This window comes from Somniosus microcephalus, chromosome 16 (assembly GCF_052327205.1).
Source record: "Somniosus microcephalus isolate GS21.2 chromosome 16, FLI_Smic_1.0, whole genome shotgun sequence".
Taxonomy (NCBI): domain Eukaryota; kingdom Metazoa; phylum Chordata; class Chondrichthyes; order Squaliformes; family Somniosidae; genus Somniosus; species Somniosus microcephalus.
In genome coordinates, this window is record NC_141002.1 from 61221703 (window position 1) to 61244452 (window position 22750).

The following is a 22750-nucleotide window of genomic DNA, read 5'->3' on the forward strand; positions in this document are numbered from 1 at the left end:
GTTACCATCAAGCCAGGGAAATAACCCTGGTTCATTGAGGAGTATAGAAGAGCATGCCAGGAGCAGCACCGGACATACCTAAAAATGAGGTGCCAACCTGGTGAAGCTACAGCACAGGACTACATGCATGCTAAACAGCGGAAGCAGCATGCTATAGACAGCTGAACGATCCCACAATCAACGGATCAGATCAAAGCTCTGTAGTCCTGCCACATCCAGTCGTGAATGGCGGTGGACAATTAAACAACTAACGGAAGGAGGAGGTTCCATAAACATCCCCGTCCTCCGTGAAGGAGCCCAGCACGTGAGTGCAAAAGACAAGGCTGAAGCATTTGTAACCATCTTCAGCCAGAAGTGCCGAGTGGATGATCTATCTCTGCCTCCTCCTGAGGCCCCCACCCATCACAGAAGCCAGTCTTCAGCCAATTCGATTCACTCCACATGATATCAAGAAATGGCTGAGCGCACTGGATACAGCAAAGGCTATGGGCCCCGACAACATCCCAGCTGCTATGCTGAAGACTTGTGCTCCAGAACTAGCTGCACCTTTAGCCAAGCTAATCCAGTACAGCTGCAACACTGGCATCTACCTGACAAAGTGGAAAATTGCCCAGGTGTGTCCTGTCCACAAAAAGCAGAACAAATCCAATTCGGCCAATTACTGCCACATCAGTCTACTCTCAATCATCAGCAGAGTGATGGAAGGGCTCATTGACAATGCTATCAAGCGGCACTTACTCACCAATAACCTGCTCACCAATGCTCAGTTTGAGTTCCGTAAGGACCATCGGTAGTGGGGAAAATGCTGGAGTCCATTATAAAAGATGTAATAGCAGAGCACTTGGAAAACAGTGACAGGATCGGACAAAGTCAACATGGATTTACAAAAGGTAAATCGTGCTTGACTAATCTACTGGAATTTTTTGAGGATGTAACTGGTAAAATAGATAAGGGAGAACCAGTGGATGTGGTGTATTTGGACTTTCAAAAGGCTTTCAATAAGGTCCCGCATAAGAGATTAGCATGTAAAGTTAAGGCAGATGGGATTGGGGGCAAGGTGTTGGCAGACAGAAAGCAAAGAGTTGGAATAAACGGGTCTTTTTCTGAGTGGCAGGCAGTGACTAGTGGGGTACCGCAGAGATCAGTCCTTGGACCCCAGCTATTCACAATATATATTAATGATCTGGACGAGGGAACTAAATGTAATAGCTCCAAGTTTGCAGACAACACAAAGCTGGGTGGGCGTGTGTACTGTGAGGAGGATGCCGAGAAACTCCAGTATGATTTGGACATGTTGGGTGATTGGGCAGAAGCATGGCAGATGCAAAATAACGTGGATAAATGCGAGGTTATCCACTTTGGTGTCAAAAACAAGAAGGCAGATTATTATCTGAATGGCAATAGATTGGGAGAAGGGGAAGTGCAACGAGACCTGGGCGCCCTTGTGCACCAGTCGCTGAAGGTAAGCATGCAGGTGCAGCAGGCGGTTAAGAAGTCAAATGGTATGTTGGCCTTCGTAGCGAGAGGGTTTGAGTACAGGAACAAGGATGTCTTGCTGCAGTTGTACAGGGCCTTGGTGAGACCACATCTTGAGTATTGTGTGCAGTTTTGGTCGCCTTATCTGAGGAAGGATGTTCTTGCCATGGAAGGAGTGCAGCAAAGATTCACCAGACTGATACCTGGGATGGCAGGAATGACATATGAGGAGAGATTGGGTCGATTGGGCTTGTACTCGCTGGAGTTTAGAAGAATGCGAGGGGATCTCATTGAAACTTATAAAATTCTAACAGGACTAGACAGACTAGATGCAGGAAGGATGTTCCCGATGGTCGGGGAGTCCAGAACCAGGGGTCACAGTCTAAGGATAAGGGGTAAGCCATTTAGGACAGAGATGAGGAGAAATTTCTTCACCCAGAGAGTGGTGAACCTGTGGAATTCTCTACCACACAAGGCAGTAGAGGCCAATTCATAAAATATATTCAAGAAGGAGTTGGATATATTTCTTAAGGCTAAAGGGATCAAGGGATATGGGGAGAAAGCAGGGACAGGGTACTGAATTTGGATGATCAGCCATGATCGCATTGAATGGCGGAGCAGGCTCGAGGGGCTGAATGGCATACTCCTGCTCCTATCTTCTATGTTTCTATGACCACTCTGCTCCAGACCTCATTACAACCTTGGTCCAAACGTGGACATAAGAGCTGAAATCCAGAGGTGAGGCGAGAGTGTCTGCCCTTGACATCAAGGCAGCATTTGACTGAGTGTGGCATCAAGGAGCCCTAGTAAAATTAAAGTCATTGGGACTCGGGGTGAGGGGGTGGGGGGGACTCTCCACTGGCTGGAGTCACACCTAGCATAAAGGAAGATGGTTGTGGTTGTTGGAGGCCAATCATCTCAGCCCCAGGACATAGCTGCAGGAGTTCCTGAGGGCAGTATCCAAGGCCCAACCATCTTCAGCTGCTTCATCAATGACCTTCCCTCCATCATAAGGGCAGAAGTGGGAATGTTTGCTGAGATTGCAGTGTTCAGTTCCTTTCGCAACTCCTCAGATAATGAAGAAGTCTGTGTCCGCATGCAGCAAGACCTGGACAACATTCAAGCTTGGGCTAATGAGTGGCAAGTAACATTCGCGCCACACAAGTGCCAGGCAATGACCATCTCCAACAAGAGAGAGTCGAACCACCTCCCCATGACAATTAATGGCATTACCATTGTCGAATCCAGCATTCCTCCTAAGTGACTCACTGATCGTGAGAGCCCACGCAAGCTGCTCACCAGCTGCTGCCGCTGGAAGAGATATGGTGCAGCAAATTTAAGGGGCCCACGCAGGGGGGAAAAAATTAGAGGGAACATTGGTCGAATCCCCCACCATCAACATCCTGAGGGTCACCATTGACCAGAAACTTAACTGGACCAGCCACATAAATACTGTGGCTACAGGAGCAGGTCAGAAGCTGAGTATTCTTCACCAAGTGACTCCCTAAAGCCTTTCCACCATCTACAAGGCACAAGTCAGGAGTGTGATGGAATACTCTCCACTTGCCTGGATGAGTGCAGCTCCAACAACACTCTAGAAGCTCGGCACCATCCAGGACAAAACAGCCCGCTTGATTGGCACCCCAAGCATTCACCTTAAACATTCACTCCCTCCACCACTGGTGTACTGTGGCTGCAGTGTGTACCATCTTCAAGATGCACTGCACCAATTCGCCAAGGCTTCTTCGACAACACCTCTCAAATCCGTGACCTCTATCACTGAGAACTACAAGGGCAGCAGGCGCATGGGAACGCCACCACTTCCAAGTTTTCCTCCAAGTCACGCACCATCCTGACTTGGAAATATATCGCCGTTCCTTCATAGTCACTGGGTCAAAATCCTTGAACTCCCCACCTAACAGCACTGTGGGAGTACCTTCACCACACAGACTGCAGCGGTTCAAGTTGGTGGCTCACCACCACCTTCTCAAGGGCATTTAGGAATGGGCAATAAATTCTGGCCTTGCCAGCGACGCCCACATCCCATTAATGAATTTTTAAAAAGTTTTGAGAATCAGCGCGGTAATGTTGTTGCCCTATTTCAAACCTGTGCTCCCTTTGAGTGCAGGATTGGTGAATTTATCCTACTTCTTTTTCATGGCACTGCACTTTTGTAGCATGAAAATGTTGAGCGGGGTCAGCTCATTTATTTTTAATTAACTCTTCACGTACCCTAAAATGGTTCTGCACAAATCCTGCAATCAGGTGACCCCAGATATTTTGGAAACTGGTGTGAGCACAAAGATTGCAATTTCCCCATTTATTATGACAAGGAAACATGCCAGTGGAATGTTTGGTCATAGCCATCCCTCCTGGGAGCTCAGTCTTTTGGCTTGCTTAAACTATAGACCAAAAGATGTGTGGTTCATTTCATCCGCAAAGGATAATGCAAATAGGGTTTTGTTCACACCACTAAAAAGTGGTATGGTTACAATAATTGAAATTCATATTTTGGATCTCGCCAGATTTAAAAAGTGATTTACTCTTCTGGTTTACTTTCAAAAATGGACCGGCTTGGAACTTTTAGTATACTGGATCTTTTGGGTGCCGATACTTCCTCTACTTGGAAGGATGTGCTCTGGTACATTCCCTTATACTAAAAAGGATGAGTCAACCCATGCTGCTTTTACATGATGTTAGTGAATATTTATGATGAAAATGATTGAACAATGTCTGAGGGACATGGATTAAGGCGCACCTGGTATAAGGCTGGTTTGGTTTTTCACTGCCAGATCTGGCTTCTCCATCTCAAGCAATACTCTCTCAATCTGGCCAAATCCTTCTACTACTACAGGATCATCCTGGAGGATCAGGAAAAGCTCAGACTTCCTTTCTCAACAAATACCTTCATGACCGTCTTCCCTGTTCCCCTCCTTACCTCCACAGTCAAGTGGGTGGAACTTCTGGACTTAGTCATCTCATTGCAACTATCCACACAGGTGCCTCAGCCACCACCACCTCCTTCTCCCTCATCCGTAATGCCCTATCACTCTCTAGCTTATTCTCCATCTCCTCTCCCCTCAGCATTTTGCAGGCTTATCTACTCTGAGACCCACCTCCTGCTGATTTGATACCCTCCCTACCTAATTCCTCACCACCCAATTGCCTTTTCTTACTGAGCTCAAAAATGGCTCTTTGCAGGGACATAATTTGTCTCCCCTTCAATGGTCTTCTCACTACCCTCCTCCTCAGAAAACATGCTCTTTGACCCTTCATTCTCTCCAACTTTAGGAAGGATGTCAAGACCAAAAGATGTTTTAATATAAGAGATTAGATAAACTATGGGCTCTTCTCATCAGAAAAGAGGAAAATTAAGAGGAGATCTGATGGAGGTGCCCAAAAGTACCAGGGATTTTGATGAGATAAAGAGGAAAAATTTATTTCCCCTCTTTGGTATCTAAAGGGCATATATTTAAGACCATCACCAAAAGGAAAAAGTGAGAGATTGAGATTTTTATTTAATGCAGAGGGATGTTAGGACATGCATGCAATACCTTACTAGAAACAGTGATGGAAACAGAATCCATAATAGCTTTTTAAAAAAGTAGATAAATATCTGAAAAAGAAAAATTGTAAAATGCAATGAAGATAGGCCAGCAAAATGGACTAACTGAAAACTCTTTCAGAGTTCAGGGCGAACATAGTTACCCTAATGTCCTTCTTCTGTACTGTAATCTTTCATGATTCAAACAGCAAACCCTATCTCTAACCTCCCTTTCTTCTGAGATTCTTGAACATGTCATCACCGCCCAGCTCTGTGCTTACCTATCCCATAATTTTGTTTGAATCTCTTCAGTCTGGTTTTCGCCCTGTCCACAACACTGAGAAAAAAAAATTTTTTATTCGCTTATGGGATCTGGGCATTGCTGGCAAGGCCAGCATTTATTGCCCATCCCTAGTTGCCCTTGAGAAAGTGGTGGTGAGCCAACTTCTTGAACCGCTGCAGTCCGCGTGGCGAAGGTACTCCCACAGTGCTGCTAGGGAGGGAGTTCCAGGAGTTTGACCCAGCGACGATGAAGGATCGGCTATATACTTCTAAGTCAGGATGGTGTGTGACTTGGAGGGGAACTTGGAGGTGGTGATGTTCCCATGCGCCTGCTGCCCTTGTCCTTCTAAGTGGAAGAGGTCGCGGGTTTGGGAGGTGCTGCCGAAGAAGCCTTGGCGAGTTGCTGCAGTGCATTTTGTAGATGGTACACACTGCAGCCACGGTACGCTGGTGGTGGAGGGAGTGAATGTTTAAGGTGGTGGATGGGGTGCCAATCAAACGGGCTGCCTTTTCCTGGTTGGTGTCAAGCTTCTTGAGTATTGTTGCAGCTGCACTCATCCAGGCAAGTGGAGAGTATTCCATCACACTCCTTACTTGTGCCTTGTAGATGGTGGAAAGGCTTTGGGGAGTCAGGAGGTGAGACACACACCGCAGAATACCTAGCCTCTGACCTGCTCTTGTTGCCACAGTATTTATGTGGCTGGTCCAGTTAAGTTTTTGGTCAATGGTGACCCCCAGGATGTTGATGGTGGGGGATTCGGCGATGGTAATGCCGTTGAATGTCAAGGGGAGGTGGTTAAACTCTTGCTTGTTGGACATAGTCATTGCCAACACAGTAACCAACGACATCCTTTTTGTGATCATGACACGTTACCCCTCCTGTCCCTCTCCACAGCATTCAACCACTTTATCCTCCTCTACTGCTTCTCCATCATGGTCAGTCTCCACAGAACCACTCTCACTTGGTTCCACTCCTCCTTATCCAATGTAGCTAGTACTTCTCCAGCACTGCCTTCCCCTCGCAATCCCACTTGGCTACCTCCAGAGTGGCCATCAAGATTCTATCCTTGGCTCCCTCCTTTTCTTTGTTTAAATGTTACCTCTCAGTGACATGATCCATAGGCATGCAATCAGTCTCTATATGTGTTGATGACACCCAATTCTTCCTATCCACCACCATCCTCAACTTCATGACCATCTGTGTTGTCGGACTGTTTGCCAGCATCAAGTTATCGATCAGCCAGATCTTTCTCAAGTTGAACATCTGGAAAACCGAATCCATGTTATTTGGCTTCTGCCAGAAACTCGACACATTTTGCCACTGATTCCATCTTTTTTCTGGCCGCTCACTAAATCAATTATTGCAAAACCTTATTGTGCTTCTCGACCCTGAAACCTTGAAACCTAATTTCCTGACCATCGCCAAGACTTTTTATTTCCATCACTGCAGTGTTATCCACTCCTGCCATTGCCTCACCCCACTACCATTGAAACCCTTGTGCTCATTTTATCTTTAAACTTTTCCAACACCCTCTTTGTTGACCTTTTGAGCTCCCCTATACACGATTTGCAACTCGTCCAAAACTCCGCTGTTCGCTCATCCTCATTGAGCACCATTGGCTACCCGTCCTCAGAACATCAATTTCAAAAAGCTTTGTGCTCATTTACAAATCTCCCTCTGGGCCTTGCCCCACCTTATCTCTCCAACCTCCACCAGTCCAACTTTCCCCATGCTCTTTGGTCCTCGGATTCTGACCCTCCTGTATATCTCCTCTGTCCTCCACTACAGATTGGTGGTAAGCCTTCAGCCATCTCAGCCCTAATCTTTGAAGCTCTCGCCCGAAACCCCTCCTCCTTATTACTTCTCTCTCCACCTTTAGGGGCCTCCTTAAAACCTACCTTTTCGAACATAATTCAGTCGTCTCTCCTAATTCTTCTTCTACTGCTTGATGTCTGTTTCTCATCTGTAAATCACCTCGGGACATTTTCTGCATTTGAAATACAATTTGTTGTGTTTTATTATTTACTTGTATGAGTTAGAGCTTTTCCTCTCTCACTGAGTATAGATTAGCCATTGTTTTCTCGGAGTATTCTTCACATAAGATGGTCTGTAAGAGCGTACATTTTGATTAAAATGAAATATGCGTATCAGCCAGTTAGCAGTAACTCTACAAATAGCCTGATCTTCTCTCTTTCTTCACTCATTGTTCTCAGTGATAAATATACCATGGTCAGTATAGGTTTCTCTGACTCATTTCCTTTTTTACAGGAAGAGGTTTTGGAACAGCAGCAGCAGGAAAGGAGTGACAGCAACTTTGCTCGTATCTGTATGTTTTGTAATGAAGAATTTGCAGGAAACAGGTCTGTACTTTGTGAAGCAGCTGTGCTTTTTTTTTTAACCAGAAGAATATTCAAGTGACTTCGATGAAATTTTCCAGTTCCTTTTTTATAGTTAACTTTTTCCAGCCCAGGCCTTTTCTGAGACTAAAATTACAAGAGATTAAATTGGTAGCCACTTGTGATCCAGTGAAACCTGTTGCATAGTTGCACAGCTTTATATCTTATTTCACTTATTACCGAGCGAATTCCAAAACACAAACCATTTTTTCATGTATGTATAACTTATCACATAGATGTGATTTTCTTTCCCCTCTATATTACGAATTCAGGTCAGCCGTAAATAGCTTCCCAGGTTCAATGGTCTCTCTCTCTCTCTCTCTCTCTCTTTGTCTGTCCAAGCCTAGGCTTTTTGGTGAGGTTGCGGACTTCAACTACAAACTTCAGTGAAGATATTAAAAGACGCAAGAGATGATTCAATGAGTGAATTTAATCATACTGTGTACAATGTTTTGGTTTGAATCTGTTTAAAACCTTTTTTTGGAAATTAGAAATTTCTGACAAAAAGGGTTGGTGGATGAAATTTTTTTCATGCATTTTCAGTCATTTGATGTCCAAGCTTAAAAAGGGCTTAATTTTCTTTTTAACTTTTTGTTAATTTCAGAAATTAACTCATATTCCCAAAGTACAAAAATAGCAACTTGCCTATGTTAATACAGCTTTGTATCATATAAGTGAAAATGAAGGTAAGGACTTGAATGAAAAATAATATTTTAACTTTTATTTTAAATATATATATTCAGGGCTATTCTCTTCAACCATATGGCTAAAGATCATTCTTTCAATGTGGGCCTTCCAGACAACATTGTGTACTGCAATGAATTCCTGGATTTGGTGCAGAAAAAAGTGGATAAGTATGAGTGTTTTTAATTTGACTGAGTAGACATGTAAATGCAAAGCTGGAGCTCCATTGAACAATGTGATGGGACAGAGACTTGCAGGTTTAATCCCACATTGCTGAGTTCCTGATCACAGTTGCACTGCAAGGGGATAGAAAATCACATTGCGACCTCTATCAACTGCTCTTGCTTACCTTTATGTTCATGCGGTTTCCCAGACCCAACGCTGGTAGCTGCAGAGGTTCAAGATAGCATGGCACAGCTCCCAACATGACCCTCTACGAGCAATTTCTATAATTTTTATGATTGACAGTAAGATAGACCATTAACCAAATGTGCAAGGACTTGATATCCGGAAGCCCCTCTATCAGGTTCAAGATGCACAAGTATTGGCAGGACAAAGCCAGGAAATAGCATCAAGCATGAACTTTTTGTGAAGTAATTTCTGGTCGGAAAAGCAATGTAAATGATTATATAGATGTGCAAAGGGTTTTTTTGTTTATGGAATTTGTATTTGTTAAAGCAGCCATTTGCTTGTTTACTGTCTAGCACCAGATTGCTCCTACTCCCTGTCATACTCCTCACCCTCTCCAAGGAATACGAGTTTGTTTTGGTTTTTACTCTCAATGTGTCGGCTCCGTTTAGGTGTCTGGGGCCCTTGGGTCTCCCTGCATTCTCGCTACATCTACTCAGCAATTGGAACGCATTGTCACTTGCCCCTACACACTTTACCGGACAAACACACTATGTAATCATATTCTCCTAAGCTACTGTTCTCCCCAAAAAGCTGTTTTCTTCCACGTTATTTGCACAGATTTATTATTTATGTTAACTGTGGTTTGTGAGAGGAGCAAATTTATTTCTTTATCTGCCTATAAGGAAACGTGGCCCTGATTTTCCCCACCTTGGCGGGTCCGTGGTGGACGACGTCTGTGGCGGGTCCCGACCCCGCTGTTGGCTCCATCCCGGCCTCCGCCATGACTTTTCCCTGATTGGGCTTGTTAAGCCCACCCAACGTGTTTCCCGAGCCATTTGAAGGAAGTAGGTTTGATGACGTAATTTGATGATGCGTCATCAGCCGGTTCCCTTAAAGGGAACCATGCGCAAATTTACTTTGACATCTGTGCTGTCAGTATTCTACAGCATTGAGGTGCTGCAAACACTGACGAGCACTGCATAGAGCCGCAGGGCTGCACCCAGGCTCTCCCATGACTTCCTCCATATGCTTATGGAGGGAGTCACAGCACGCAGGGAGGTTCTCTTCTCTTCCCATGGGCAGAAGAGACCTCCCCAGGAGATCAACGCAGCCTGGTTGCACATTGCACAAGAGGATACAAGCAGGGATGTCATCAGGAGAACCAGGCTGCAGTGGCGCAAACCTTTCAATGATCTCAGTAGATCACAACGTTACTGCAAAGCCACACTCAACCTCATCCTGCTGTGCCACTCATCACATCCCCATCACTCTGCCTTCCCTACCCTACTCCTGCACATCCTTACTCACACCAACTTACCTTGCACCTCCACCCATCCCTCTCTATCTACATTATCACTTCCCCATCTCACTAGGCGCCCCTCACACTCACCCCATTCTAGTCCAATCACACCAACTAACAACACACAAGGGTAGGCGACTTGTGTGTTTTAGCCAATGTTCATGTGAAATTTCTGTTCATATGCTGTCAAACATTGAAATCTTTATTTCCAACACTTTACGTTCTTGGCCAGATTTGTGTGCACCTTTGGAAGTGGCTTAGTGAGTTGCAGTGAATGGTGAGACAGAACGGTACCCCCCGCAATGGTGATGAGTGTGAAAGGAATAGCTTGGGCATTGTGGGGATGATTTAAGTTGTTGGTGTGGGGTGGTGCCAACCTGCCGCATCATGTGGCAGCCAGTGTGTGCAGCATCAAGTGAAGTAAATGTGGCCATGGTGAGGCCACCCCTGGCATCCCAGGCAGCAATGTGGTCGGGTGCTGATGCCCTGTGTCCTGTGCAGCATCAGGTGATTGCAGAGAAGGTTGGTATGGTTGTTGGTGCTGCTGGTGTGCCTGGTAATGCTCGCGTTGGGGCTGATCATGGTCGGATTCTGAGGACAAAGGTGAGAGAGTATAAATTGCACCCATACTGATGGAATAGATGGCAGGCGAAGTAGAGATGACAGAAGCGATCCGTCAATGGTTGGAGAGGCAATGAGGTCAGAATGGATGGAGACTTGTGTAAAGACTTGCAGCATTCTGAATCTGTCGTGGAAATGCAGTTTAGAGAAGCTAAGGGAACATTTCTGAATCAGCTGGGAGCTTTGACTTGACATTTGAAGCTGTCAACTCATCAGCTGATTCAATGCCCAGTGACCTCCCGCCTCAGCTTCACAGACGAGGTCTAGGCACGGTGGGAAACCAGTGGGCGACCTATCAAATTCAAAAAATTGGGGAAAGAAGCATTGTTAAGTGGCTGTAAACGAGCCACTAATGATTTGAATTGGCTCCCCCGCCGCTGCCTGTCGGATCTGCTCAGCGCTGGCAGACCTGACATCAGGAAATGCAAGTGTGCACGTTTTGACAGCGGGTTCCCGATCCGCTGTCAATCATTTTAAATTTCACAGCCAACCCGCCACCCATCCCGTCCGCTGAGCGCCAGCAAAATCGCGGCCGTTATTTATTTTCCAGCAACCCATCAAAAGACACTTACTTCACTTGTCTCAGAGCACATTTCCATAAACATGTCTTCAAAACCTTTCAGTGGAAATATGCACTCCTTCCCCTCTCTTTGAAGCAGCATAACCCCCACCTCACCGTGAACAGCACCACAGGAAATCTGACGGTCTTAATAAAAACTGAAGACTATCTTAGTGATCCAAAAGTGGTCTTTGGTCACAAGTTGCAGAAAGAAATCAGAAAAGATGGTGGCCTACATATTAATCTACCTGGATATCAGTGTATCAGTAAGCAGACTTGCTGGCAGTAGTGCAACTTGTTGTTTTAACTTTCAAGCCAGTTCATCCGTCCAAAAATGAACAAGTGTTACTATAGTTGATGCCAGTATTGTTGTTAGCACACCTAACAGCTTGTACAAATGGTATGAATATTGACTCAACAGTAATCCTCTTTATTTTCCCTTTTCATAATATAACTTTTACAATGACTATCTTATCAGGTGCTTCAATAATTTAAACCTTAGAAAATAAAGCCATGCTGATGCACATAAAATGGAGGGCCTAGAATTCTATGTTTTTCAGCTCAAAAGTGGTGACTTTGAGAGGTATGCTGGATACACCAGAGTTATACCCATTCTAAAATGCATGCTAAATTCCAGTAGCTGCTGGCAGAAGATGTGCCCACCCCTGTAGTGGTGCTTGTATGATGACAAAAGCTGCTTTTCCTAAAGTTACTGCATTTACAGCAGAATTGCAAAAGATTTAAGTTAAGCCTTTAGCTAAGAAGGTTAAGTTACCTGCTTCACTTGTCAAATCAGGAAGTGGTTGCGTTCACAGTCTACAAATGTCCACAAACTTTGAAACATCAGCTTTCATTGAAACAATTAGAAAAATCTCTTCTCCGCTGTGCTAAGAAAGGATTATGCAAGCTGCCATTCAGCAGTTTTAGGAGGGAAGTCTTTTCTTCCCAGCCTTCAGGCATGAAACCCTTCCCATGGGGTTCGCAATGGGTATAAATCGAGGCATAACAGGAGCAGTAGGAAGAGGAAATGACAGAGACACAAAGATAAAGCTACCCAACAGAAGAAAATTTAAACCAGAGTTACTCTCCCAGCAGAGTCTGCAGACAACGATACTCCAGTGATGGTGTCTCTCAGAAGAGGTCTGCTTAAGGAGGCATAGATGTAAATGTGTCTCCCAGTGCAAACTGACCTCCAAATATCCTCTCAAACACAAAGAACAAACTTACTTTGGCGCACTGGATTTTATATACTATGTGGTTTTACTGTGCACCCATATATTTTACAAACAACATTTATTTTTACCACAGTTCCTACCCCTTGGGCTTCTCTGTTCTGTTCTTAAACCTATCCTGGTGCTGTGCTCAGGTGTTACCTGAGGGTAGCATGCCAATGGGACTGGGCTCTGCTATGGTATTCGAAGCTTGGTATCTTGGGACTGGGGTGGCGCGCATCTCAGAGCTTGAGTCCGAGGAGGACTCTTCATCATGCTAGGTTGCCACTGCAGGTGCATGAGCAGGCTGGTCCTGTATCCAGCCACCATTGAGAGCAGACATCTAAGGGGGCTGGCTGGCCAGAAAAGTAACATGCGCTGTCATCAGGAGAGAGGACAGCATCATGGAAGATTATTCTAGCCATGGCCCAGTGCTGGATCCTGGATCAGCGGGAGGGCGGGCCTGATGACATCAGATTAATTCTGAAGACCCTTAGAGATGGCACCCCAAATAATTTGCTAGCCATTCGCTCCAAATGTTCCCCTAAGGCCTGATTGCCAGTGGTCAAAACATCCATGTTGGAAGCACTGATTGGTCTCAAAGCCTCTTTGTCGGGTGGACAGATGCAGGTGTCCCTAGTGCCACCATTCACTCCATAATTATCTCTTGCCAACTGTCTCTGGTCCTCCAAAATGATCCTCAGTGCCTTCTGTGAATGTGATGCTCATCCAGCATCTTTGTCTTAAGGAAAGACCGAGAAGTCTAAATCTGCTGCTCTGGAGTCAGCATCTGACTTCTCTCGAGCCTCCAATTTCCACTGCTGGATCCCACTTTCACCTCTGACTCATTCCACACCCTTGTGTCTCACCCAGTGAAAATCTTCATCAGAACTACTTACATTCCCCAAGTGAATTTTTTTGAGCTGGTGAGTGAAAGTGCATGGGTGAGGATATGGCTGGTAGAGAGACGGGGAAGGCTGTTCACCTCTTTGTTCCTCCTCAGTGGTATCTTGCCTTGGGTTATCTTGAGAAAAAGAAAATGAAAAGATGTTATGTTACACAGCTACCATGATAGTTCCACTGTAGCTTTGCAAGGCGCCCGAAGTTTCTTACTACTGTGTTTGCACTACCAAACCAGTATACAGGCAAACGGTCAAGTGTCCAGACAAACCTGCAGCTACCACTGGCCCTCCTTCATCTCTTTCCCAACAGGTTCAGGCGCATGGCTCCCCAGGAATGTAATATAAATGAGGTAATCATAGAATGATACAGCACAGAAGGAGGCCATTTGGCCCTTCGTGCCTCTGCAGCTATTTGAAAGAGCTTTCCAATTAGTCCCACTCCCCTGCTCTTCACCCATAGTCCTGCAAATTTCACCCCTTCAAGTATTTATCCAATTCCCTTTTGAAAATGACTATTGAATCTGCTTCCACCACCCTTTCAGTGTATTCTAGATCATGACAATTTGCTGCGCAATTTCTTTTTTTCCTCATGTCACCTCTGGTTCTTTTGTGATGAATCTATATATCTTGGCCTCAATATAATTATACTGTCACAGAGATATAATTGCTAATTACCTGCAAGAAGAATTTAAGTTTTTAGATTTTTCAGATGATTTCATGGTTGATTACAGCTATTTGTGCATTGAACATTTAGCTAAGTGTTTTGAACTTGAAGATATGTTATTGGCAAGTGCCTGTTTCTGCAGTTTACAGTGTTTATATTGTGAGAAAACATTCCGTGACAAAAATACACTCAAAGATCATATGAGGAAAAAACAGCATCGCAGAATCAATGCCAAAAATCAAGAATATGACCGATTTTACACCATCAATTATCTGGTAAGATTTGCGTGAGTTTTACAGTCCAATATTTTAAAACGATACAAGGGTAGAAATTACTGTTGGTGAGATTCGCAAACACACATGTTTAATGACATTCCCCTGTCTACTATTTAGCCCTGGCATAATCCTGTTTATTTTAAATGGGTTAATATCTCATTTAAAATAATAGACCTAATAATTCAAACATTGTGTCCGTCAGCTGCTATTACCAACAGTAATTTTGACACTATACTCTATTTTGGAGTGGTGACCAAACCCAAGGAAATAATTTTATTCAGTATTATTCTGAGCAGCTTGATTGTACAATTGCTATCGTGGAACATTTAAAACTGATTAAATTAAATTTCTAGAAAAGCCTGCAGTGGTATTGAGATTTGCCTCATTAGACGTTCAGGATTAATGTCTTGCTGACTGTCACTCAGGCTGATGGTATGTGTGTTAAAGGATGGTTTTTATTTATGATTTGATGTTCAGTCTATTTCTCAAAATCAATAAGGTTCTTGAAAAGTTGAGATCAAGCATTCATAGACTTATTAAGTACATGCAATAGTACTTAAGCACCCGTAACATTGAAACCTAGGAACGAGTGTACAATGGCACGTCTCCAAGTAATTTCTTTCATTAAGCAGGTGGTTACTTCATATTAAAATCTGCCAGTGCTATGTGGGTCAGTCTCCATTCAAAAGTTCCGTGATCACCATCTTGGAATTTCTGTACACTTGTAACTATTTTAAGATATTACAATTTAAGAATGATACTTCCCTACCTATGAACAAAGACTATAAATTAACATTACTACAATATGAAGACAACTCAATAACAGTATTTCATTAGCACACTTCTAGTCAGTCTGATTATCCCTTTCCTTACAGGTGGACTGCCCTTTAATGTTGATGATCTTGCAGATTCAATTTGTCCAGCCATTTCAGCAGCCTGAGTTGCTGCTACCATTAACAATACAGGAGATGTGTTTTGTCCATATTTGTTTTTTGTGACGTGTGCCAGTTAGTGTTATTTAGTGAATTCCATTCTAACCAAAATTAGGTTTATGCTTGTAAAGCCAAGAAGTTAATTTTGTTTTCTGTTAACTCATTTATGATTCATGGTGGAAAAAAAATTCCTCTATTATGCATAACCTAAATATAAACTGGCTACTCCTACCAAAATAATTTGCTGTGCTATAAAGTACATTTCCATTTTATTATATAATAAAGTGATCTGAAAAATGTAAATGCAACAAAAGATTGCCAAAAGGTTTCAGTTGGAAGCTGAAGGGTTGGACAACAGTGTTAAGATGCAAAATAACAACAGAAAACACTGGAAAAACTCAGCAGGCCAGGCAACATCCGTGGAGAGAGAAACAGAGTCAATGTTTCGGGTCGAAACCCTTCGACAGTGTTATGATGCAGTTTAGCACTGTGACTTAAACTCATGCAACCAACTCAGCATATCAGTAAAATTCTAAAAGAATGGTCTATTAATCAAATAAACAGGAACACGCTTGATTTCTCCTCACAGCTGGGAAAACTGTTGTTAAATTATAATTTTAGGAGCTTGGGAAGAACTGGGAGGAGGTTCAGTCTGAAGATGACAGAGAAATGATAGAAGAGCAAGACGAGTAAGTGGTTTTATAGTTTAAAGCTGTTGTTATTATTACTCTGTGCATGTTCTCTGTGGGTAAATTGACCTTTTTATTGCAAATGGATTAAAGAAACTATAGGAGGATATTGCAAAACAGTAATGCAATCGTGTGATTCAAATTATGTCATAAACCACAAGAATGAAGAATTAGCAGTTTATACTTGCCATCTGAAACCTTACTTCAGCTATTTATTTTCCATTTTTTTACAAGCACTTTTTAATTAAATCAGTCTGGAAATTAGTTATTGATGCTCAGATCCATTCTTAAGGAGAAAGAAATGAAGCGAATTAGTTACAGATTCCTTTGTGACTTTTAGCTCTTCTGCCTCTCTTTCATTAACCAATGGAGACAAAAGTAATGGATGAAGTAAATTGGTTTTCCCTCTCTGCAAGGTGGGGTCTCACAGCATGCCACGCCATGGGACGGAATGCACCCAAGCTCTTACACTTGAAGCTGATGGAATGTCGACCAACCCTGACAATTAAATTTGTTGTGTTTATTATTTGATCGGGAGACGTGACACGGTTAACAGCAAGAGGTTGGGAAATAGCAGGTGTGGGATAGGGGACAGGGAGTATGATAGGGGGTATGAGATTGCGGGTATGGGATATGGCACACGGGGTATGAGAATGGCAGATAAAGGGTATGGAATGGAGGTAGGAGATAATGGGTATGGGATTGGGGACCGAGGATATGGGAGCAAGGGGTATTGGATAGGAGATAATGGGTATGGGATTGGGGACCGAGGATATGGGACAAAGAGGTATTGGATAGGAGATAATGGGTATGGGACAGGGCTCTGGGGAAAGAGCAGGGGAGTGAGACTAATTGGATAGCTCTTTCAAAGAGCTGGCACAGGCAAAATGGGCCAAATGCCTCTTTCTGTGCTGTATCATTCTATTAACTGCCTCAGAAGCTATATACTACTGGCTCAATGATAAGTTGGATTTGTTTTGTAGATTTCATTTATTTTCCATCTTTCTCATCTTGGAGAGCTATTTTGTATTCCTGCAAAAAGAAAAATTTTAGTCACAGTGCTGCCACTGAAATACATTAATGGTGATAAGATTGTACTACATCCCTCTCATGATTTGTACCTTCAATTTTCCAGACATTTATAAACTTTTTAAACCTCCCTTCTCGTGTCTCAAAATAATATAACCATAATAATTCATAGCAATATCATAGTGATTCATAAGTCAGTAAATGGTACACTCCGAAATTGGCAAGTTTCCTGTAAGTTAATCCGTTTCATTCAGTTGTGCTGCAGCAACTGTCAGTACAGGCACAGATGCCTGGTTCTCGAGCATTTTTATTTGTACACTTTCATGACTGGCAAAACAATTTTTATAATTTTGGTAAAATTCTTATTTAATCCACACATCATTCAAAAAACATTGCAGAATTGCGAAGTTTTGAGGCAATCAAAGGCAACGGTAATGAGAAAAAGATGTTGTTAGAATTTTACCCTATTTGTTGGCAGTACAAAATAGTTGGAGAAATTGTTGTGGGGCATGTCAGAGATTTCCATTGCTAAATATCTACTTCAAGAACCCTGGCTCAGCAAGCTGTGATTAACTTTGCATTTGAATGTCTTTGTGCAAGGAATGGTTTCCAGGTGACAGCACTGTCAGGGAGTACAAATAATATGTGAAGTTCTGCTGCTAATATGGAGTATAGATCGATTGGATTTGAATAAGATTTTGAGTTGCAGCCCAGCAGTTATGTTCCTGGTAAAAGTATGAGCATTTGGCTTTAGTATAAGCATCTCTTGTGGTTGTGCTGTAGTCCTCAAGAGGATTGGCAGCCTTGCAATATTCCCTCCAATGAGAGGACCCTAACATGGAGATTCAGTGATAGTGGTGCCGTTGAAAGTCAAAGGGAGATCTCTTGTTCTAAATATTCATTATCCAGCACTTTTGTGGCATGAATGTTACCTGCCAATTGTCACCCCAAGCTTGGATGTTATCTAGGTCTGCTGCATGATTGTATGGGTTGCTTCGTTATTGAAGGAGTTGTGAATGGAGGTGAACATCATAGAATCGTCGGGGGAAAAAGCCCACTCCTGACCTTCTGGCTGGCCGAAGGTCATTAATGAAGCAGCTGAAGGTGGTTGGGCCAAGGACACTACCCTGAGGAACTCCTGCAGTGATGTCCTGGGATTCTGATGACTGGCTTACGACAGCTATAGCCATCCTTCTTTGTGTCAGATATGACTCCATCCACTGGAGGGTTTTCCCTTTGGCCCCCATTGACCTCAATTTTTCTGGGGCTTATTGGTGCTATACACAAGTCAAATGCTACCTTGATATCAAGGGCAGCTACTCTCACCTTTCCTATGGCATTTGGCTGTTGTATCCATCTCTGGATTAAGGCTGTGATGAGGTCTGGACTAGTGAGCAGGTTCTTAGTGAGTAGTGTCGCCTGATGACACTCTTGATTTTTTTCCTCCGTCACATTATTAATGATTGGCTGATAGGGTTTTAATTGGCCAGGTTAGATTTGTCCTGTTTTTTGTTGGCAGGATATACAGGAAACTTTGTGATATCCGGCACCGACAGGACCGAGCTGTTGCCGTTAGATCAAAACTGCCGGACATGTTGAAACATACGGAGATTTTCAGCTCCGTGTGAATCAACAAACCCTGTTGTTTTGAAGCTGTTGCTAAGCAGTCAGCTGCAGCTTAAAAGTGTCTCTAGCTGAAGCTGTTGCTTAGCTACAGACCTTGCAGAGCCTGACTGGGGAAAAAAAAGCAACGAGAAGTAAAAATACTTATAGGAAACAGCTCCTGAATTTTGCCGGTAGATAGAGCTTTTAACCTCCGGATAAACCAAAGTTTCCTGCACCTGGGAAATCTTTCACATTTGTCAGGTTGATGTCAGTCTCATAGCTGTACTTGCATAGCTTGACTAAGGGAGTGGCACGACAGCTGGGATATTTTCAGGCCTCACACTCTACACTGTCTAGTGCACTTAGCCATTTCTTAATGTTCTGTGGAATGAACCGATTTGGCTGTACACAGGCATCTATAAGGGATGGGACCTCAGAGATGCCACGACGAACCATTCACTCTGCACTTTTTGCTGAAAATACTTGCAAACACTTCAGCCTTGTCTCTTGCACTGTGTGTTCGGCTCCACCATGGTTGTGGATGGGGATGTTCATGCAGCCTCCTGCTCCTGTTAATTGTCTGATTGTGCACCACTATTCTCAACTGAATGTGGCAGGGCTGCAGGGTTTTGCTCTGATCCATTGGTTGTAGAACTGCTTAGCTTTGTCTATACCCTGCTGCTTTTGGTATTCAGTGTGCAGGTGGCCGTATGGTAGCTTCAGTAGATACATACTTCATTTGAAGATATGCCTGGCATGCCCTTCTACACCACATTGAACCAGGGTTGGTCGCCCGGCTTGATAGGAACAAGAAGAGGCCATTTGGCCCCACGAGCCTGTTCCACCATTCAATTAGATCATGGGTTACCTGTACCACCACTCCATTTACCCACCTTTGATTCATATCCCTTAGGATTGTTACCTAATAAAAAATCTGTTGATCTCAATCTTGAAAATTTCAATTGACCCAGCATCCACAGCCCTTTGGGGTAGTGAGTTCTAGATTTCCACTACCTTTGTGTGAAAAAGTGCTTCCTGATTTCACTCGCAAATGGCCTAGCTCTAATCTTAAGATTCTGCCCTCTTGTTCTGGATTCTTCCACCAGAGGAAATAGTTTCTCTGTATCTACCCTATCAAATCACTTTATAATTTTAAATACCTCAATTAGATCACCCCTCAACCTTCTACACTCAAAGGAATACAAACCAAGTTTATGCAACCTGTCCTAATATTTTAACCCTTTAAGGCCTAGTACAATTCTGGTGAATCTATGCTGTACCCCTTTCATGGCCAATATATCCTTCCTGAGGTTCAGTGCCCAAAACTGAACACAGTACGCCAAGGCTCTACACAACTGAAGCATCACTTCCTCATTTTTGAATTCCATTTTTGTACCGATGCACTAGCTTTTAGTGATGTGTCTACATCGACACCTAAATCCCTTTGCGTCCCCACAGCTCCTAGTCTCTCACCATTAAGAAAATACTCCGATTTGTCTTTCTTAGATCCAAAGTAGATGACCTCACATTTCTGCATATTGAACTCCATCTGCCATAGTTTTGCCCACTCATTTAGTCTATCTGCCCATTTGTAACGTCCTTCTCCCATGAACACAACTTACTGTGCCTCCGAACTTAGTGTCATCTGCAAGCCTGGATATACAACTCTCTATTCCTTCATCAAAGTCATCAATATACATGGTGACATGTTGAGGTCCCAGTACAGATCCTTGGGGAACAACATTTGTCACATTGCAACTGAGTAGCTTGCTAGGCCACCAGTGGTAATCAAGAGTCACCATGTTCAGGACTGGAGTCACTTGCAGGCTAGATCATGTAGGAGTGACAGGCTCCCTTCCCTGAAGGATGCTGGTGAAGCAATTGGGTTTTTAATGACAATCTAGAGGTTTTCATGCTTACTGGCGCTGGTGCACAAATTATCAGATTTATTTAATTCAATTTCACAATTTGCCATGGAATTTGAATTCATTACTTCTGGGTTGCTTGTCCAGTATCCAAAGATGTGCGAGTTAGGTTGATTGGCTATGATAAATTGACCCTTAGTGTTAGGGGGATTAATACGTGGGGTTACGGGGATAGGGTGGGATATGTGTTGGTATAGGGGTTACGGGGATCGGGTGGGATATGTGTCGGTGCAGGCTCGATGGGCCGAAATAGCCTCTATCTGCACTGTAGGGATTCTGTGAATTCTGTGAATATCACGACTACTCTACTACTTGTTGGTCATTATGTTGTTGGGAGGCACCAAGAAGACACAAGGGTAAAGATTAGAGGGAGAGTTAACAAATGAGCTGATCCCTCAATTCCTAGTGGCTGGCTCAAGAGAAGCATTGGTGGAGAACTGGGATCAGGTTTCTTAGTCACAGTTGGTGCATAGTGTGTGGAGAAAATAACACCTTTTTGGAGAGGGAGGAGTAGATGGGTGCATGAAAAGAAACCTTTGTCACAACCTTTTTTTGTAAAGAAATCATATTTCTCAACTCAGCAGCTCACTAAATATGTCACAAGAGGCCTGCTTGTCTGTGAGGCTGAAATAATGATACCCAATCAAAGGCTATCACAATGTAAAAGGCTATTTTTTCTGGCTATGTGCTTGTCAGCAGCAAAATTGTTAGATTTCTGGACAATGAAATTAAGTCAATCACAAGTTTGTGTGATTTGTTCTGAAGCCAAATTGGCAACCAGTTTATTATAGGTAAAATATTGCAAAATCTCTTTCAGGCTGGTCTCCACAAGCTTTAACACAATCAGCAGGGCCATTACCAATTTGCAGTTTCTTTAATCTCCTCTTGTATTGTTTATCTGTGGATCTTGATTTTTTGTTTCACCCAACAATGAAAGACATGAAAATAGATAAGTGTTCAAAAGTAAAAATAGATTCTTGGGATGCATTTCACTATTAATTGGACCACACAAACTGGATAAGTTAATGTAACTGGTGAATACTTTGTATTGGGCCTATTGTTAGTGCTAATAGAGGCAGCATTGTGCTGCCTTCGTCTGTACATGTACGTTGTCTTTTTCTGTAGCTTCATTATTACGTTCTATTTACAGTGATTGGTCTGATTGGCAAGGTCATCCAATTTGTGCTGTTTGTCTCTTCTGTGAGAAAGCAAAAGATACAACTGAAAAACTGCAACTTCACATGAAGGTAAAACTCAGTAAAAGAAAAATATTAAGTGTGTAATTTATGTGATAAACAGTCACCAAACAAAACCGCTTAAAGAAATATATGCCTGTGGCGGAGCCACCAAGGGACTCCAATCAATTGTATATAATTCCCTTTAATAATATGTTGGCTACAGCCTGAGTCTCTATCTTTGTTTTCACTGTTTACAGGTACAGAGCGCGATCACTTTAATAGCGCGGGCAAACGCGATGACGTCATGCTGTTCATCACGTGATCCCCCACCGGCGGGAAAAACGTGATGAGGTCATGACGTCAGCCACGGGGCCGCCCTAGCAGTCCTCGTGGAGCCTCCGAACTGACTAGACCTATATTCGATGTTCTCCTGTAGTTATCTGTTAAACTCTGTTACTTTTCATTGAACTTCGTTTATTTGATCGCCTGAGTGGACCTCAGTCTTTTGGATCGGAACTAGACATTCCTACATGCCTCCATATTCGTATTTAATTGAAAGCACCACAGTAACCCACAGAATTTTATTACATTCCCTTGATGACATTCAACAGTTAGCAACAGCTAAACATCTGTCTTTTTCAAATCGCATCAGCATTTTGGGGGTATAAGAATGTGCCATAGTCATTTCAGCTAACCACAGTTCAATTTACAGTATGTTGTGAAAATGGGCTGCTTTATTTCTTTAACAGACAACTTTTTCAGCTTTCATTATTATTGCCTTCGGTGAGTTGATTTAGATGAAGCATTTGTGTATCTCAGCTGGTTAACTGGCAAATTTTATTGTACATATAAATTGATAGTTTTTAAAGGTATTTTTTATTTGCCTCTTTTTCTTCTCTGCCACACACCATCTCTGACTGGAAGGGTGCCGGGCAACTTGCTCCTGGGCCACTTAATCTAATATACATCACTAAAAGTGACATTGGAATGGCATATAAGGGGGAGTTCTCTTCCAAGATCCCACCCAAAATTGTATAGGATCATGGTGGAGAATTATGGAAAATTCGACGGTGAGACCATCGACCGCCTCACCGACCCGAATGGGATTTCCTTGTCTTCTGGGACC

The 22750-nt window shown here is 43.2% G+C and overlaps 1 protein-coding gene across 1 annotated transcript in view; it reads left to right on the forward strand.

Annotated features, from left to right (window-relative positions):
- znf277 (zinc finger protein 277) overlaps positions 1 to 22750 on the forward strand; it is an 82109-nt gene that overhangs the window by 43556 nt on the left and 15803 nt on the right. The window contains exons 5-9 of the mRNA XM_086009131.1: positions 7572 to 7663; positions 8443 to 8553; positions 14134 to 14266; positions 15820 to 15887; positions 21597 to 21693. Of these exons, the coding sequence (XP_085865257.1) occupies positions 7572 to 7663; positions 8443 to 8553; positions 14134 to 14266; positions 15820 to 15887; positions 21597 to 21693 (501 nt within the window). The remainder of the gene's footprint in view (positions 1 to 7571; positions 7664 to 8442; positions 8554 to 14133; positions 14267 to 15819; positions 15888 to 21596; positions 21694 to 22750) is intronic.